This window comes from Pyrgilauda ruficollis, unplaced genomic scaffold (assembly GCF_017590135.1).
Source record: "Pyrgilauda ruficollis isolate IOZ18807 unplaced genomic scaffold, ASM1759013v1 scaffold143, whole genome shotgun sequence".
Classification (NCBI taxonomy): Eukaryota; Metazoa; Chordata; class Aves; order Passeriformes; family Passeridae; genus Pyrgilauda; species Pyrgilauda ruficollis.
Genome location: NW_024512877.1, coordinates 1139687 through 1159987, shown reverse-complemented (window position 1 = coordinate 1159987; position 20301 = coordinate 1139687). Strand labels below are relative to the sequence as shown.

At 40.7% G+C, this 20301-nt stretch overlaps 1 protein-coding gene across 1 annotated transcript in view; it reads right to left on the bottom strand.

Moving 5' to 3' along the window:
* The window catches only part of FCHSD2 (FCH and double SH3 domains 2), a 118747-nt gene that overhangs the window by 42430 nt on the left and 56016 nt on the right, over window positions 1–20301 (bottom strand). Inside the window, exons 4-8 of the mRNA XM_041460435.1 lie at window positions 14766–14842; window positions 13539–13683; window positions 10542–10675; window positions 9612–9666; window positions 9087–9215 (exon numbers count right to left, since the gene is read on the bottom strand). Coding sequence (XP_041316369.1) covers window positions 9087–9215; window positions 9612–9666; window positions 10542–10675; window positions 13539–13683; window positions 14766–14842 — 540 coding nt within the window. The remainder of the gene's footprint in view (window positions 1–9086; window positions 9216–9611; window positions 9667–10541; window positions 10676–13538; window positions 13684–14765; window positions 14843–20301) is intronic.

The window sequence follows — 20301 nt, the reverse complement described above, 5'->3', positions numbered from 1 at the left end:
TCTGTTTGGGATGCTTTTCTCCATGAATCCTAAAGCAGGAATGCTGCCTGTTTCTGGTGAAAGCATGGCTGCCCCACCTGCCTCCCAAAAAAGAGCAGCCCAGGTGCTTCCTGAGCTCCAAGGCTGCTGTCTGGCACAGGGAGCTATTTTGGGAGCTGCTTTCATTGTGTTACAGCGTGGCTTTCAAACAAGATGGCAGTTTCATTTCCTGCTCACAATGAGCGGGTTTATGACAGCTGACCGAAATATCTCAAAGCTCCGTTCAAACCCTAAACAGTTTCTGCATAAGATGCTTAAATGAAAAAAAAAAAAAATAGAAGAAAAAGAAAAAAAGGTCTTAGGTTTTCTGCTACCTTCCTCAAACATATTTCTCCCATATTCCTTTCAAGTAACTCCTTCCAATTCTAATTCTTACACTGCCTTCCTGGTGCCTTCTTTCTAGCAGGGGTTTTGACTTTTTTTTTTTTTTTTTTTTTGGCTTTCCAGGCATTTTCCTTGTTGTACATTCAGCTCAAATCCGTTATTTCATCCCTGATTTTTCTCCCTCTCTGCCCCTGAGCCCAGGTGAGACCCCAGCCCTGGGGACACAGCAGCAGCACCTGGAGCTGCTGGAGAGAGCCCAGAGGAGGCCCCGGAGCTGCTGCAGGGCTGGAGCCAGGCTGGGAGAGCTGGGGGTGCTCACCTGGAGAGGAGAAGGCTCCAGGGAGAGCTCAGAGCCCTGGCAGGGCCTGAAGGGGCTCCAGGAGAGCTGGGGAGGGACTGGGGACAAGGCATGGAGGGACAGGACACGGGGGAATACCTTCCTTTGATAAGCATCTGTAAAATCACACTGCTCTTTCACAATTAACCCTATTCTTAAGTTATTTCTGTGAAAACACTGAAGGAAACCTCACTGAAAAGTCAGTCATATTGTCAAGAAATAATTTATTTCATCATGAAAAAATGGTCATTGTTTTAAGATAATTAAGTTGCCCTGAGTTCCATATTAGACTTTGCCATGCTGCTTTTACACTGCACTGCCCAGCCATGGAGGAATAAACACCTGGATCCCCAAAATAAATGGACTTCTTTGGGTCAAATGCTTTACCAAGGGATTCATTTGTGACTGAAACACGAGGTGGGACAACCTGACTGTCACCAGGCCAATGTGACCATCACATTTTCTCATCTTCACAACAGAAGCAGTTGTGACTCAGCCCCACTCCTGTGCCTCAAGGCCACGTGGAAAGTCTGCGTGATGAGCGACGATGTTTTTCAGGGGGTGAGGGGTGGATTTGAAACTGAAAATCCATATTTTATCCATTAAAAATTAAAAATATAATTGGAAATGTAAGAATTGGGAGGCAGAGGGCAGGGTTAGATGGGATATTGGGATGGAATTGTTCCCTGGCAGGGTGGGCAGGCCCTGGCACAGGGTGCCCAGAGCAGCTGTGGCTGCCCCTGGATCCCTGGCAGTGCCCAAGGCCAGGCTGGACGGGGCTTGGAGCAGCCTGGGACAGTGGAAGGTGTCCCTGCCCATGGCAGGGGGGGGAATGCCTTTTTATAAGTTTTTAAAGTCCCTTCCAACCCAAACCATTCTGTGATTCTATGACATACGTACACCACAGTTGCTGGCGCAAATACCATTTACTGTTAAGGCAAACAAACCTTTCTTGCTTGTGGTTTTACCAAAATTAACATCAAAAGTTGCATTTCCAGTGCAAATCCTCTTTTCACTTCCCTGCAAACATTAACTCACAGTCAGCTGGAATCTAAGTGCTCCCAACTGGAGCTAGCACATATTCCATGGACTGTGAACAGCTAAAATTCTCTAAGGCACTTCCCAGGTATCAGCTGGGTATGTGAGAGATGAGGACCTAAGAAAAACACTGAGAAGAGACCACAATTAATGATCTGATCATTTATGCGGATGCAGAACTACACTACAACCTGGAATTCCTCTCCCCCAGGTTTGATGTGCACATCAACACAGAGCCAGATGTCCCTGGATGGGAAACAGCGTGGGATCAGCATCAGCTGCCGTGGAACCACAACGAGCATCTTCTGGAACGCTGGGATCACGTGCTGAGCACGATCCCTCCAGCCACCCCCCTCTGTGGGAATGACCATGAGGAGGCCACGAACTGCCTGGGAAGGAAAGTTCCTGTGCCCATCTGATGCTGGAGATAATGCCATCCACGGCTGCCTGAACTGGGATTACAAAATATTTGTGGCTGGCAGCTGACAGGGACCGGAAGTGAAACAATAGTTCTTTCACTTGCACACGTCCCCCCTGCGTTTTTAAGGGAGTTTTACAGGATCTTTAAAGAATTGGTAGCACTGAAATAATAAAAGAGATTTATAGAAGAACATGGAAATCTCTGGTGACTTCAGAATTACTTTATCTTAATGCTATTTTTTTGGTGAGGGCCAGACTTTCCATTTTGAAAAAGGAATCCCCTGGGTGCTTCTAAATCATTCCAGAAAGTTTGAAACAATACCATGGACGTAAATTGATTTCTTACAGTGATAATATTGGCTCTGCTTGTTCCAGAGGCTACAGAAATATGTGCTGATGCAAACGGTACCCTTTTATTTCTACAGGACACAGCAGTGCTGGGCTAACATTCCTGAGCCAATTTAAGAATTTCAGCTACTGTGTCAACTTATTTTTCAATTCAGACAGAGCCACCAGGGGAAAGAACCCTTTGCCACACACATCTTATTAATTTCAGGACATAAAGCCAATTATTAACTGGAAGCCACTGAGTCCTCAATTTGGGGTCATTTTTATGAACACTGCCAGCTCCAGCTGAATCTCATTTGTGCAAGTCATGTTTGGAGCCTGCATTTCCATTTGTTTTAAATGATCATTGAAAGTGCATGGGAAAAGTGATGGATGACTATGCTGAAAACAGAGAAGTCAACACAGCTTCACAAAAACTCCCAACCATTCCAACAAATAAAAACCAGGGCTCACCAGAGCACGAAGGTTCCAGCACTGCTGGAACTCATGCGGTTACTCCACTTAATTGCAGAAGAAAAACAAAACCAGAAAGCAGAAGGTTAAATCCCAAGGAGAACCTCCTTAGCAAAAAATGCTGTTTTAAGGCATGATAGAGTAATTCAGGTTAAAAAGGGAGATATTGGTTCAGCCTCTGCCCTCAGAGCAGGGTCAAGTACACCAGGTTGCTCATTCCTTGGAGGTCAGCCAGATCTATTCCTCTATCAGAGTCCTTAAAAACAGGCAAGGGTGCGGAAAAGCCACACTTCACCTGTAATTTTATAAATCAACCTCTCAAATTAACAAAGCTCTGCTGTGTCTTGTGTTGCTACTGTCACCCACACCTGAGCAAAGGGCTGTTGCAGGGAAATGATGTAACCAAGTTTTTATTCAAACCTGCCAAATCATCACAAGAACTCTGATCAAGAGCAAGAGCCAAATTACACAACTCCACTTCCTCGTGTCAAGCAAACTGGAAAGTACAGAAAAAACCAGAAAAGCAGCCTGATCATTACAACAGGATAAAAGAAACCACCAAATCCACAAAGACACAGCACCAGCTTTTGACACTGTTCTCCCTCAAACACCAAAGCCCACAAGAGCAATGACATGAAATATTTCCTTTTGAAAGAGCTTAGTTTAGAAATACCTGCTGCTACTGCCTGCTGCCCTCTCCAGAATTTTTGTGTGCTCATAAAAAATGCAGCACCACCTGTAAGTTGTCCCTCAGCCCTGGTACAGGTGCCCAGAGAAGCTGTGGCTGCCCCTGCATCCCTGGAATTGCTCCAGGCCAGGATGGAGCAGCCTGGGATAGTGGAAGGTGTTGGAACTGGATGGTCTTTAAGGTCCCTTCCAACCCAAACCATCCTGTGGTTTTGAAATGGAGGTTTTTGTTCCCTCTTTCTTTCTTTCTTTCTCTCTTTAAATAATCTCAGAACTGTTTAAAGTGTCCAGCACACCTGCTTTTCTTTTTTCATGTCAACATTTCCTCATAGTAATTGCTGTGTAAAGTCATTCTCTGAGATGGTTCATGAGAGGAACTTACAGAATTAAGAGCACAGCATTAAAAATAATAAAGTTTCTAAAAGGATGAATAACAAAACAGTCCTGATTTGACTTCAAACATCATCTTGGACTTCCTTCTGACCTCAGTTTAAAGTAAAAAACTAAGCACCAGGCAGACAACTTATTTTTAAAAGGGTTTTGGTCTGTACTTTCACATTCAGGTGATGGCAACTCTTCCTAAGCAGCTTGTCAGGAAACTGGCAAAGAATAAAACATTACCAGGCTTTATTTAGTCAGTGCTTTGAGGGGTTTTAATTTCACTGCAGAGATTGAAATGGACATAAAGGACAGATAAAAGGCAAGGCAAAAGGATTCAAATCTTTTCTGAACAGAGACCTAGAACGGCTTTGCTCCTTATTAAGTGGTGTAATTGGAAAACTGGGAAGGCACAGTGGGAACAATTCTTCAATCTACTGAAAAAGCTGGAAGCAATTCGTATTTTCTTTCCAAGTATCCCTGTTTAGTCTGTGATGGCTTTCACAGTCACAAACACAGCAGAGCCAATCACTTTCTCTTGTCTGCAAAAAAAAAAAAATGTTGCAAAATAAAGTTACATACTCAGAACCACTGAAAACAAGCGGGAGCTGCGTGCACCAGGAACCCCGGTATGAAAACCCCTTTTGCTGCCTGTCACAGGAAAGCAAACAAGGCCACAAGGTGGATTTGTGATTCATTTGTCACAGGACAGCACCACAGCAGCATTCCAGAGCCAGACACGAGGACAAACCCAGCAGCAGCTTCCTCTTGGGAGCAGCCCAAGGTGCCTCAGCCCAGCACACATCACTCTTTCCCAACAGGCTGGAAATCCCTCCTGCAGGCACAAACCAACACTGTGGCTGCAAAATATCTCCACCTCTCCTTTCTCCAGCACCACCGCAGCCTTTTATTGGATTTCACTGTTCCAAAGCACTGAAGATCCATTCTCCAGGCTGGCCATGCAGGAGCTCCACCTGTCTGTGCTCTGCTGAGCTCAGCTCACACAGGGTGCCAGGACCAACCCTCCATGTCCACATCCAAAAATAAACACTCCATGGCTCTATTTTATGCCAAAAAGACACCTTTTAGCCTACTGAAATAAAAGGTAATTTGATATAAGGAGAAAACAGATGGGAAGAGGCAGCCACATCGGCTGAGCTTTTAACTCCTTATTTATCAATGCAGCCATGGCAGAGCTGAGAGGAAAATCTCCTGTTTTCTAGGGAAGTGAGCACTGTCTGCACGTGCAGATGGTGCACAGGGATGGTCTGAGAGTGCCGTGCCACAACTCCAACCCAAAGGCAGCAGCTGGATGCAGGTCATGGCCCGTGCAGGAAATTCAGATAGAAACTCCCACAGATATTGAAAGGTTTGATTTGCAGCCTTGCAAGAAGCTTGGATTGGTGTAAAAATAAAAGAACACAGACATGAAGCAGAAAATTATAAACTTATGCTTCTATAGCTGTAAGTAAGAATATACCAACTTTCTACTAGATTAGAATGTTATATATTGCCTGGTAACTAAGAAACTTGTCACTGCTTTAGAGCTATGGCTGACTGCTTGCTCTTTTGAATCTCAAAGCCTTTGAGGCTGTTTATTTTAGTAATAAATCATTTTTAGCCCAACTGTGGTCCCTTCAATCCTTTCAATTAACACAGGGATAATAATTGGTATCTCCAAGATAACAGGCCAGGGACTGGGTGTGCTCCAGCCAAGCCAGCCCTGGCTCCCAGTGAGCCAGAGGCAACAGAACCCACACAGCTCCATCCTAATTCTGGAAACAAGAACACAAAACCCATGGAGAAACTGTTTATGGTGGATGCAAACAGCCTCTGACACATTTGTAAATGTTATATACACTCACACAGCCAAGTATCAGCTGAGAAGTTTGCCTGTGTTTTTTTCTAGCTCTAAAGATTTTATCATTTTTGGGTAACAACCAGGAAACACCAGGCACTGGGTCCAAAATCTGAACAGCCTGAGGAGATACTTGATGGGATTTAGAAATGTGGAGAGCCCTGAGCAGCTCAAAGATCAGCTCAAGGGCAGCTAAATGGGGAAACACTCACAGACAGCACGTGGCACTACAGGAATACCTAAGGACTTACTAATATTGAGATAAAAAGCACATTTTCTGAATATTAATCACAACACAGCAGCAGAGATGTTTAGTTTAGACACTACAACTGCTCCTAGCATGTAAAATACACTGGGTCACACCACCACTCAACCTACTGAAACAAAAACTGTGCTGGAAGGGTGGAACTCCCTTCCAAAACCCTCCCTTCCCAGTGATGCCACCTGGAGATTAGAAACATTGCACAGGGGTCTCCATTCCTTTATCCTTCACTCCATTTTCCAGTTCTAGCACATCTTTCAAAAATGGTTATGGCTATTCAGAGTTCTTCATTCTGCAGGCAGCAATTTTTCCCCCAAGTTACTGCATTTCTCTTTTTAACACTAATTTCATCTGCTGTTTGCTGCCTGGTCAACCAAACTTGGCAAGATCTTGCTCCATTTTTCAGTCATTGTCCATTTGCTTATACTGAATGATTCTTCACCTTCAATTGGCCACCTCTCTCTCCAGCTCCTTCCCCATTTGTGATAAATCATTCTGCTAAATAAATGATTTATCAGACAAATCATTTATCTAAATAAATAAAATAATTTTTTTTCTGTACTTTATACAGTATGGTTCCCTCAGGAATTTCAGGAGGAGAAGGAGAAATCAGGACCCTGCCAGCAAATCCCATTCCAGATTACAAACTGCTGTTCCTATTATATTTATTTATATATTTAAGCAGTTTCATCCTTCAATTTACATTAGAGCTCCTGGATGAAAGAGCTGGAGTCCGGTGATGCATTATCCTTGATTTTCCTGAAGATTTTCCCTCTCTGTGTCCTAACATCTCCAGTAGCCACTCCAATTTTGGGACCTCTGCCTTGCTCCAGAGAATGACCCCATTCCCAGGACACCTGGGTGTGTTCCCAGGGAGTTTTGCTCATGGCCAACAGTGCAGGAGGCCTGAATTTACAGCTCTTCATTAAAAACAAACTTTTGTTTACCACACAAAGAGATTCAATTGCTATAAATATCTGAGAGATGCAGAAAAATAAACCCTGAGTGTTGTCCTTTCCTTCCACAGTAATTTGGCTGGATGAAAGCACTCAGGCTTTCAGTAAACCACAATTATTTATATCAAAGAATAAGCTGTAAGGCTTTTTCTGTATGAAAAATAAAAAAGTTCAGCTTGAGAAAGGCTTGGGAAAAAAATTACCAAGGCTATTTGATCATTTTCAAAACTTATTTCAAACACTCTTTTTGTTTGTTTTGTTGTGAACCTATTCAATTCCCTTCTGGAATTGCTCTCAAGTATGAGCATTAAGTGATGACAGCCAACCATGCATGTAAGTGTGGAATAATCTTATGTAAGCATCAATTAATAATTTTATCTGCACCAGCACAAGGAAATTCTTTACAAGCGTTTCCATGTAGTAAACATTTAGTCAGCACAAATATTCACATTTTACTAACAGAAAAGCACACACAGAGGGAAAAGCAGGAGAATTCCTTTGGTGCTTTTATTTTCTACCTCACTTACCTGCTTTGCATATCAGTATTTCCCCACCAAAAATGCAAAGGTGTGCTGATAATACAAGGATTTGTTATAATTCTATGCTATTTCTCCAATAAAGCAATTCAAAATGCAAATGACAGACTTCTAAGTCACCCTGCCTAGGAATAATTTGTAAAGAGCAATTTCAAGTAAAGTTTGAAAATGTCAACACGTGAAATGCAAGCAGATAAAGTGCGAAGGAGATGATTTTACTTATTTGTAAAGTGATTTATTTGTAACTCTCAAATTCAAAGACACAGGAACAGTGTACATTTAATTAATTCTAGGGTGATATTTAAGAAAAAACAACTGTGAGCAATCAGATTTGAACTTTTTAAAGTGTGTCATTTCCTCTGAGTTCAAGGAGCTACTCCTGCCCTGACCTGGCAAAGAGCCACAGGTGGGAACAAGAATGCTGTCTGCTGTTCCTTAAAATCCATAGTTTGGGAACCAAGGTATTTAATAACTCTAGCTCATTAATCACACCATAAAGATCTGTTCTGATCAGACACGAAATAAAAAGGATTATGGGATATGGTACTAAAGAAGTAAAAAAATCTCCGGTTTCCTTACAAGAGGGAAAGACAGGGCTCAGCTTGACAAACCTGACTCCTTTATCCAAGTGAATTTTTCAGTCAGGTTTCTTTTATTCCTTTATCCAAGTGAGTTTTTTCCAACTGAGTTCTTCAGAAATGCAGTGAATTAAAAAATGTAGTGATTGCTCAGTTTTGGGGCCTGAAAGCTGGTTCCAAGTTTTCTGGATACCACTGCAGGCTCTCCCTTCCCTGTCACTTGTGGCAGCTCACTGGAAAAGCCAACCCAGGACTTTGGACTTTCCAGATTTACCCAGTTCCCAGTTGTGATAATTCACTTGTGGGGAATTTTGGAAGGAATTCCAAACAGGACCTCTGAGCTGTTTTTGATGATGGGGTTTATTTTCTTATTCTTATCTTCTACACAGGCAGGAAGGGTGAGTTCAGCTCACATCTCCACTGCATGGCTCAGAAGGTCCCATGACCCTCAGTTACAAGACTTTTTAAGGAGTTATTGATTAATAAAACACTGCTAAAAAGGATATTTATCTTTTTGACCCAATCATTAAATACTTCATCTTATGAACCCATGCTACAGTGCAAACTTTCTTAGCCCATCATGTTATGACACACAAACCTACAGTGCTGTACTCTGAACTCCGTGTTTACCTCTTTTATTTTTTTCTGCATCTTAAACTACTTTTATTTTTTTCTATATCTTAAACTCTAAAACTCTAAACTTTCCTTTACTTAGCTCAACGTGTCTCTGCTTTAAACTACAAATCCACATTCTCACGAAGTTTGGGAGCCTTTTCCTGTGTTTAATTCTTGGCTTACAGGCCCAAAGTTCTGAGAATTCCCTGCATTTTGGATTCCAAGACCCTGTGGCAGGCAGGAATCAGCTTCCTTACCTTCATGATGTTCACCAGGTCTGTTTGATAGTAGCGATCCTGGTGGGCATTGGCAGCTGCTAAAGTGAGGAGATAATCATTCCTGGCGTGGATAGCCTTGGAATTGCACTCGGATCGTCGGGCTTTTAACTGCAACAAGGGAAAAGACAGCTCACAAAGGGAAATCGAATGACCAAGCATTCATGAACAGCAAATTAATTGTGTGTATATTGTGTTAATACAGTGAAAACTTAAGGGCATTGGCAGCTTTTAAGTCTTCCTAGTGATGAGGGGATTCCTGATGGATATTTGTCTCCTGCAACTGGAATTTCGCATGTGGTCTTCAAAGAACATTTTTAACTCTAATTAGATAAATAATCCCTTGCATATATTCCATACATAATTCTATACTCTGCCCAGAGAATGCTCTTAGCTCATCCTTTGTCCCACCAATTCCCTTCCAAGCTGTCCCTCACCTCTACATTCCAGACAATTTGGGGCATTTGCCTCAAGAAATGAGCAGCAAAATCCAAGTTTTATACTCACCTTCACACTTGCCTTCTGCAAGCTTATTCTTGACTGAAAAAGACTAAGTTTGGACCTGGAACAGAAATGAGCAGAAGAAACTGAATAATTGCTTTACACTATTTCTACAAAAGTGTTTTTTCATTGTCTAAAGGATGGTGGTTTAAAAAAGTAAATAAGAAAACAAAATCAAGTCAATAGCTATTTTAGTCTGAATAACACTGCAGGATAAATCTGCTCCAAAACCCCCAAGCTCAAATTTTCTGGCTGTTATTGTTTGTTTATGCATGATTGTTTATTTTCTTCAGGTATTATAGGTGATTTTATTAAAGTTCTTTTCACCATCCCTCAGAAACACAGAAAAGATCTTTAAGGAAACTATAATTTCATTCCCTGAGAGCAATTCTGAATAACTTCTAAAAACAAAAATTAAAGGAAAAAAAAAGCAAAAGAAGGGGTGTGGTGAACTCCCCTAAGACAGGCCAGACTCCAAACCCAAAACGTGTTACTGGTTTTCCTGGAAGGAAGGAAATCACCCTCTTTAGGATGTCAAGGAACAGAAAAAACCTAAAGCCTCCAAAATTTATCTTGATAAATGAAAAATGTCCTGCTGCTCTTCCCTCTAAATGGAGTGATCCAAAATTTGAGATGTGTGGATAGAAAAGGAAGTCAGGAGGCTTTAATATCAAAAAACTGCCAGCTGACACACAGTCCACAGAAAATGCCAGATTAAAGCTGTTACTTGAACTTCCTTCCTAAACAAACCAACACAAACAAGTTCTAATTTCCTCTCAGGGTGTGCTTGAAATAGCTACAAAAATGTATAGGAGCAAAATGCAAAGAAAACCTGGCAGAATCTCGTTGAAAGCCAAATATCAAGTGCAAAACCTAATAGAAATGTGCTTTTTTGGGGCTGCAATTATTCCTACATATGCCATTATAAAAACATACTTGGCCTCAATATCAGCTTTCTCCCGCACCGCCTGAGCCATCTGTTCAGTCTCAAAATATTTCTTTTTGCCTTTAGCTAAATCTTTGACTGTCTCCTGTAGTTCAGCTTGGATCCTTGTCAGCTGGTCCACACACTGAAAAAAAGCATTCAGGAAAGAAAATATTACTTTTTTTTTTTGCATCCATTATTAAATAATATTATCATCATCGTTTTGCTGGTTTTTATGGTATTTTATAGGGAAGGATGCAGGCTTCAAGTCACTCCAGGTCAATTATTCATGCAGGTCTTTTGAAAATGATCAGAACACAAAACCTTCTCTCTTCCTTTCTTTCTGCTGCTGTTTGAAGTGTTAGGATAACCCACAAATTAAACAGAAAAGTTCTGAAAGCTCTGGATGCAGTAATTAGTTGAAGTCATTGGAATACAACTGGGAAAAATCCAAAGGCAATCTACTGGAAGTGATACCAAAAAATGATTAATCTTTCCTTCTTTAAAATTTAAAACATCAGGCAAAAGCTGCCACATAAAACACAACACAACAGGAAGAAAAATTATTATATTCAGCAATTCTTCAGACACCCTGCCAGTTTAAGAAAAACCCCAACAAAGTGGGAAAGGATCCGTGCTAAGCAGGATCTTGGTAAGAAAACCAATGTGAATCATCAGTGTCTAGAATTAAAACTCTCTTTAGAAGAGATTACTAAAGATTTTCTTTCACCCAAACTGGATTAAGCATGCAGGAGATGGATAGTCCAGGGGATTTTATTTAATCACAGACATCACAGGCTGGATGTGGTCAGTGCAGGCTCCAGCAGCACCCATGGGTGAGTTCAAGGAATTCAATTTGCCTTTGAGTCCTTCAAACACCACCCCAAAAGTCCCAGCTCTTTTCATATCATCACCACCCCCCTGGCTGCCCTCATTCCAGGTGCTGAACACCCCTGCAAAACACCTCAGTCTCTTCATTACACTAATTATTAATGCATAATTAACGGGACCTCCTTTGGGAGCACTGCAGGACTGACGGGGTGCTGGGGTCCAACAATCCAACATTGACTTCCCCCGGTTCCACTGCTAAAAAATAACACCCAGCCACCTGGAAAAAACAAAGTGGCAGCCAACAGGAATTGCTGGTCTTCTCACCACACAGTCCTGCTCTCCCTGGAGCTGTCAAACTGCTATAGAGCACAGAAAAATTCCCACTAAAGACACTGTTTGATGTGTGCAGACCAATAAAGCAAAGGGCTCCAGAGGGTGCATTCCCTAAAGGCTGCTTTGGGGAGTGGTGGAAGGCAGAATTTGGATTTTTGGAGACCTCTGTGTGCATCAGTGAAAAATGAAAGGTAAAATAATCTGTATGTAACGGATGGCTGACAAAGAGCTAAAAGCCCGTGAAAAGAACCAGGGTTTTGCAACATCAGCAGGGATTTTGATCCCCAAAATCTCCTGCCAGCATCAAAAAAATTAAAATATCAAATAACCCCAGTTGTTAAAAGGATCGTTTGAGAAGAGTTAAATAATCTTGCTTTGCATCCCTGTAGGATAAAAAACTGTCAGGAGACTAGATGCCACTTTAGATGGGTATTCCCATGTAACCTTAAAAGTATTTTGCTGACTGAATTTTAATTTTGATAAGCTTTTGTCTGAATGGGGGTCAGAACAATTATTTCTCTGTCCATTATTTATCTGTTTGGGAATTCAAAGGGAAGGGTGAGAGGCTGCACTGTGTAAAACAATAGACTGGTTGTGTAGGAAAATTAATCCTGCCAAGTGGATGATAATTCCATGTTGTAGGAAAAGCACACTGCTAGAATGCCCTGAACCAGAATACTGCCCTGATAATGGTAATAATTTGTTCTGCCGATTCAGAAGGGCAGGAGTAAAGGAACCTCTATGACTTTTAAAAATGTAAAGATCCCACTCTGCTGCTGACTCATAAACACAGAATTATCACCACTTGCAGAAGAATAAAGAACAATTATTTAGCAGTAAGTGCCATAAAACTGCCACAGCCTTGTTTGGAAAGCTTCACATGAAAATGAAATTCCACAGGACAGTAAAACAGCATTAATAAAGTTAATTTTTCCCTCACAAATCAGATATTGCACGTGTTTCTAAGAGTAGAATAATTTGTTCTGAAACTGAGAGCTGACATCACAGAAGCATCTATTTGAATTTGTAACCAAGTCTTTTACAAAATACTCCTCTAGAACACAGAACTGGGCACGTTCTGGGTCTTTGTGGTCACTTTGTGACAAGGACAGATAAAATCTCTTGTTGTTTGGGTTTTTATTTTTTAATTAACAGGACACCTCCCACTATCCCAGGCTGCTCCAAGCCCCATCCAACCTGGCCTTGGACACTTCCAGGGATGGAACAGCCACAGCTTCTCTGGGCACCCTGTGCCAGGGCCTGCCCACCCTCATAAATGACTTTCAAACACAACGAGCAATTAAATGAATATCCAGCTCACTGGAACTACACTATTTTCTCTGCAGGGACAATTACAGATAATTAAAGAGATAATTAAAGCAGCTTTTGGAGCACTTACTTGTGATAGTGCTACAGGAGGTGGCTGGACAGTCTCCACTCTCCATCCTGGAGATTGCTCAAGCCATTCCTTCACGTTTCAGATGGATCTTTTCTCAAAATCAGAACTTTTTCTAACAAAACCCACTTGCAATTGTCACTGCAAACCCAATGCAAGGCAATTTCTACAGCACAGTGTGAGATTTGCTGAGATACATTTGACCAACTGGTGCAGTATTTTTAGGAGACTCATTTCCAAGCAGTTATAATTTGGGATATCAGCTCAGAATTTTGATCCCACACCAACAAGCTGGATAAGATGAAGAGTACTATAAGATGAATCTTACATCTGTAAGATGAAGAGTACTCACATATTCTCGAAGTGCCACAATAAAAGATTTCTAAAAATCTATTTTTTTCCTCAATAAAATGACAATAGTTTAAAGGATTTCTTAAAGCACAAATACCTTCTTCAGCTGCTGCTCCTTAAAGCACCGGACACTCCTGGCTGGTTCAGAAATTAGGTTTTTATAGTTCTCACAGATATTGAGTCGGGACTGGGCCACCTGCATGGTGCCTTCTAAGAGTGATTTCCAAACTGAGTACATGCTCCTAAAATAATGAAACACAGAGAGGATGTGGGAAGGAAGAAAGGGAGGTCAGGTGTTCCACTGAAAATGTGGATTTGTGGAATCTCCTGAACTGGAAGGATCCTCCACAAGATCAGAATCCAGCTCCTGGGCTGTTTTATGTGACAGCAACACACATTTTTCCAAGGACTGCTTTTAAAACTAAATCTAAAGCAAATCTTTAGCAAATATCTCCACTTCTAACACAACCTTTAATGGAAGTTGTACCACAAATAAAGCTTTTCCCGCCTGTTTCTCTCTTGTGATCCAACTTGTTACCAAACAGTTTGGGTTCAGCACTTGGGGATGGGTAGGGAGGGGTTTGGAGAAGATCTCTGGCACTGTGGGATCTCATGGGTGTTATGGGAGTGTTTTATGTACACTTGAGACTGATAATTCAGTTTATTTCTTTCTAAACACACAGCCAATGTGAGGGTGCTGAAAGTCCCGAACACAAATCTGTCAATTTCTTCCTGCTTGAAATAAAACTTGTCAGAACACAAGGAGGACATTAAAATGAAGCATCTGAAAGCTCATTCCAAATATTTAAGAGGTGCTGTTCAAAGGCTTTCAGCAACTGATTTATTTCTGGTTTCAGGTTTTATCCACCTTTCATGTTAATGAAATAAAGTTTTGTAAACAACTGTCTCCTGTTTGCCTCCTCCCTGCTGTCAGATCTGATCTTCACAAAGAACAGCCTCGTAAAATGAGATCTCTTCCTGTCTTTTCCTGTGAAACAATCCACACACTTATCCCTCTTGCCTTAAAGTTATTTACTAAAATCTATATTCAGATACAGACATTAATACCCAAAGAGATGCAAATTACAGTTGTGGTCCTGTCAGGCTGTTTTGTTTCTTCCATCTTCCTAAATATTCAAGTCATAAACATCTATTTAAGACTAATCTCAGGAAAACAAAGCTTCTCTTTTAACTGGCAATGCTCTACTACAAAGGAAAAAGAAAAATTAGCTACAGAAAAGCAGTGATTCATTGTTAACTAAAATAATGACACAAACTGAAATGATAAATACAGCAATTTTGAGATATCCAACTGCTAAATTACCTATAATCACTTCGTTCCTCAGCTCTTATTCCAAGCCAGTCCTTCTTTAAGTATTGGCTAGCCAGCTTCTGAATGCTCTGTTAAAAAAAGGGGGAAAAATAGTTAAAAAAAAAGGCAATTAAAACACCATTTCTGCTCTTACATCAGACAAATGAAAACCCAAAGAAGCAAACAACCTCCAGCTCAGCAAAAGTACAAATTCCCACACAGAGAGGTGGGAATGTTGGAAGGGAAAGGGCTGAACTTGTGCCAGCTGTGAAAACCCCAATTTGTATCAGGACAGGGGGCTCCCAGCATCCAGGAAACATCTGGATCATCACTTATGAGCCCACCCCGACATGCCCAGCTCGGATCATCCAAGGCTGCAGGAGCTCTGCTGCTCCCAGGAGGAGCCCATTACTCAGACAAGAGACTGACAAACGCAGCTCATCTTTAATTATTAATGTTAATTGCACCCTTCAGTCCCCACGTTTCGTTTTGCACGGCCTCAGGAAATCAATAACAACATTTTCATACTCAAGGTCAGAAAGCAGCAGGGTTTCATTTATAACCACACAGGAAGGGCAGCTGCTGCCACACTGACCCCTCCTCTGGCTGCTGATCCCATTTTCCTCAATACACCCATATATATCCCATTTCCCTCAATATATCCATATATATCCCATTTTCCTCAAGATATATCCCAATTCCTCAATATATCAATAAATATCCCATCTTCCTCAATATATAAATATATATTCTATTTTCCTCAATATATCAATATATATTTAATTGTCCTCAGTATATCCATATAGATCCCATTTTTTTCAATATATATCCCAATTTCCTCAATATATCAATATACATCTCATTTTCCTCAGTACCAATATATATCCCATTTTCCTCAATATCTTAATATATATCCCATTTTTCCTCAATATATCAATATATATCCCATTTTCTTCCATATATATCCCAATTTCCTCAATATATCAATATACATCTCATTTTCCTCAATACATCCATATATATCCAATTTTCCTCAACAGATCAATATATATCCCATTTTCCTCAATATATATCCCATCTTCCTCAATATATCAATATATCAATATATATCCCATTTTCCTCGATATATCAATACATATCCCATTTTCCTCAATATATCAATATATACAATTTTCCTCAATATATCAATATGTATTTCATTTTCCTCAATATGTCAATACATATCCCAATTTCCTCAATATGTCAATATACATCCCAATTTCCTCAATATGTCAATATACATCCCATTTTCCTCAATATGTCAATACATATCCCAATTTCCTCAATATGTCAATATACATCCCAATTTCCTCAATATGTCAATATACATCCCAATTTCCTCAATATGTCAATACATATCCCATTTTCCTCAATACATCAATGCATATCCCATTTTGGGGACATGGGTTGGTGGTGGAACAACAGCTGGACTCGCAGTCCTTGAAGACTCTTTGCAACCTAAACCATCACCACAAAAACACCTCCAGCTTTTGCATGTTAGTCTACACAGCAAAGAAGTGCAGACCTGGGTGAAAATTCCCTCTCCAGCTAAGAATCAACACCCCAGGAGTATTTTGGAGGAGCAGTCCTGAGGAAGAGCCTGGGGTGAGACATCTTTGCCCAGTGTCATTTACTGACACTTTCCATACCATGTTTAAGATGCAACAACCTTTGAATGACCCCTAGAAAAAAATATCAGAAGTAGCTCAAACAGCACAAGATTTTATTAATGTCTCACAGCCCACACAGTGGTAGAAATTTATCACCAAGCTATGATTTGATCAATGTGTTCACACAGAAAAATTAAATGTTGCTAATAGATCACTAGTAGCACAGTCATGCTCCCTCATATTTAAAAAAAAAAAAAAAAAGCAAATTCCATTAGGTAGCTGTTAAAAAAATCTCAGATAAAAGGAAAAATAGCATTTCCTTTAACCCTGGCAGAGCGATTTGTGATGGGATTTGGAGCTTTATGAGATGCCTCCACCTGGTGCTAATTCCATGTTTCCACCCTTTCTTCTTCAGATTCCACTACCAGATCTGCCTCAAGATGCTGAACAAACATTCAGAAACAGGAAAAAAAGCTCTCTGGCAGCTGAGGACAATCTCTGCCCAAATTAAGATGTAACAAAAGTCACAAGAGGGATAAATAAAGCTATTTTTGCCCAAAGAAATCCTATCACTGATGTCAGCAAATAAACCATAAACCCAGCGGGATTAACTATTTATTTCCAAACTGAACAAGCTCAGCAAAAGAACCACTCAAAAAAAAATGAAGATAATAGGGAGGATAAAATAATCATGGAATATCCTGAGCTGGAAGGGACCCACAGGATCACAAAATCCAACTCCTGGCCCTGCACAGTCCAACAATCCCACCCTGAGTGTTGTCCAAACACTCCTGGAGCTCTGGCATCCATGAAAAAATCAGCACAATTCCACATACACTCGGATTTGTATTTCCCAGGGCTGCAGCTCCTATTTGATGTTTTCCATCACCAGACCTCACACCTCAAGTCTATTTATTGATATTATCTAATAAAGCCAGTTGTGGCAGATATGGGGGAGGAAAAAAATTTAAAAATATTTGCTTAATACTTACAAAAAGGGATCACCATTAGAAAAGGAAAGAGGGAGATGACCCAAATTAAAAGATCATTGTTAGAAGTTTTTTTTAAAAGTCATATTAACGATACCTTCCAAGGCAGTTGTAAGGGTTTTATCTGTAATAATAACTGAAGGTGCTGATGACAGCAGGTGCCCAAAAAATCTATTATTGATAGCAGAAAGCATGACAGACACAGCTGATGTAACACTGAGTTTTGGGACTATCAGACAGGCAAATTCAGGGCTGCTTTTCATTTAGGTGGTTTCGGTATCTTGCATCATTTTGATCTCTTCTCTTTGTCACCCTGACATGATTATTTCGTTTTTTCATTATTTTGTTTGCTAAGTCCTCTTCTGTCAGGCAAACACTCCACAACAGAGAGGCTTCAGTATCTCTCTTTACTTTGCTTCTTCTCTGGGAAAAGCAAGGTTACTCCCAATTAAACTGACTTCATGGAAGTGTGGAAGCCACTTTTAGTAATCAACAGCTGCAAATTAACACTCTCTATCAGCAGCTAGAAAATGTCACAGTTTTATTATGTATTAATTCTTTTTATCAGACCCACCCATTGCTTATGTGCAAAAGAGCTTTGCTGTATTTTATTTTTAAATGGGAAAAAAAGCATTGAGAATGTTGTATTTTGTCATTCTTGTGAGGTGCAGGCACTGTGGAAAATTCTGTTTTATTTCAGTACTGCTGGTTCTTCCAAAATAAATTTGACAGCTACACCAAGACTCTCCTGCCACTGTGAAAACAGCCTTTGACTGGTATTTTCAAACCCATATTTGAGCAAGACTATGGGCCATTCTCTGATGATTCTTGTGGGTCCCTTCCAGCTCAGAATATTCTGTGACACGAATGAAGCAACGTGTGAGGACTGGCTGAGGATGAAGGGGAATTGTCACACACAGAGACTCCTCCAAAAAAATAAAGGGCAAAAAACCCCCACACAACCAAAATGCAGAATGTCTGCACTTTGAAGAATGCTCCTACTACACAAACGAAGAAACGAGGTGTATCCAAACCAAGAAATTTCAGGACTTCCCCGGTGCCCTCAGCTTTTCTTCTCAAGCCAGCGAGATCTGACCCCACTTCAGCGAGCTCAGGGAGCCTGACTCACTCAAACACAGCTACCTGGGGCCAAAAATTCAGGAGGGAGCTTTGTCAATCACGCAGATGTTTGCCTCACAAGCTTCAGGAGCAACATGGAAGAGATTTTGCACCTTTACCAATCTCTTGGAAACATTTGGACAGGGAGAAGGGAGCAGAAAATGCAAAACAGCTTGTGAGGTGAGAACTCTGGTTCTTGAATCCAGCAGAACCATTCAGTACTAAAGTCTGGGACAGGATTATTTCAAATGACCTTTTATTTACCAGAGCTAGATAAAATATTTCAATGAGAATGAAGGGACTCAGGCAGGGATTCCAGGCAGGGATTCCAGGCGGGATGTGACGTGGCTCCACTGGCATCACAAGCTCTGCCAGACACAATTCCTGGGCTGGGAGCTCACACAGGGCCTTAGGCAGCAGCTCCACGGCCAAATGAAAATGAAAACAATGCCTGGAACAGGCAGCACATGGGCTTCTCCAGTGCATCCCGACCCTTCCCAAAGGTGCCCTGACTGGTGGTCTGCACTGCCTTTAACGTGGTTAATGAGAGGTAAAAGAGGTTCCCCTGTGCCTGCAGCATCAATTGCAAAATTCCCTGGAAATGTTAGGAAAGGCTGGTTATTTAAGGTAAGCTGCATCCCTAACCATGCTGCTTCTCCTTCCTCAAGATGGGATTTTCCTTCCCACTATCAGATGACTCCAAGAAAATATCGAGTTTCATTCATTCATTTATTCACTCATTCATAATTTTGTTCCAAGCTGCTTCATTTCTCTTTTTATTTTCAGATATCTGAAGCATGACAAGAAAGCAAAGAAAACAAAGTGGGAAGCTAAAAAATTCATGTACAGCAGTTAAATATCACCTCAGGCACTCCTGCAATCAGGTTTAGCAAAGGAAACGTCAAAGCTCTTCTCATCCACTTTGTTCATTTGTTAAAACTGTTGCTTCATTTGCAGCATCTTAATTCTCTCCAAAACAACCTGAATGAGATATAATTTAACTTTTCCTCTCTCAGCCCTCCTTTTAGAAAAAAAAACCAAAAAAACCCTGGCACTAAGTTTGTCCCTTTTTTCCAAAGGTTTCACAGTTTTCAAAAACAACACCCACAGGGCTAAGACAGGAAATGATCAGAGAATAAATCCACTGCAGCCAAGCTGACTACACCTAGAGCCAATTCAGATTTATTCATCAAAATGTCCTCTAACCTATTATATTCCTGACCTTTCATCAGGCCAGGATCCACACCTAACCTAGGGATTCATATTCTGTACTACTTGGCACAAAACCAGTGTTGGAAGTTTCTTTCTCTGTCTCATTATAAATGAGTCTCCCTTATGATGAATACCCTTACAGATTTTAAGTAATAAAACCATACTTCACTAAGCTTCCAACTGCTTTTTCTCTGAATTCTCCTGTCTTTGGCTTCCAAATTTTAGCATTTCAGGCATCAAGAAAAATTAATTGTAATCTCCATGATGTGGCACCGTGGCTATCTCATTTAATCACAGATACTTCCAACTCTGAGCAGAATAAATCCAGTTACACCAACCAAGCTCAGTATTCATGTGGAGAAATTATTTTCACTTTCTAAATTACATATTTTAAATTGCTACACTAAGGATATGTTGCTATTTGGAAACATTCCAGGTTATTTTGAAGGCCTTTTGCTAAATGACTCCTTCAAAAATGTCTGCGTTGAAGTTCTTATTGCACCATCCAGTATTTATCCAGTGAGTGTATTTCAGGCAGCCTGAAGTTTAGGGACTCTCTTCTCAGAATTTTTAGCTCTA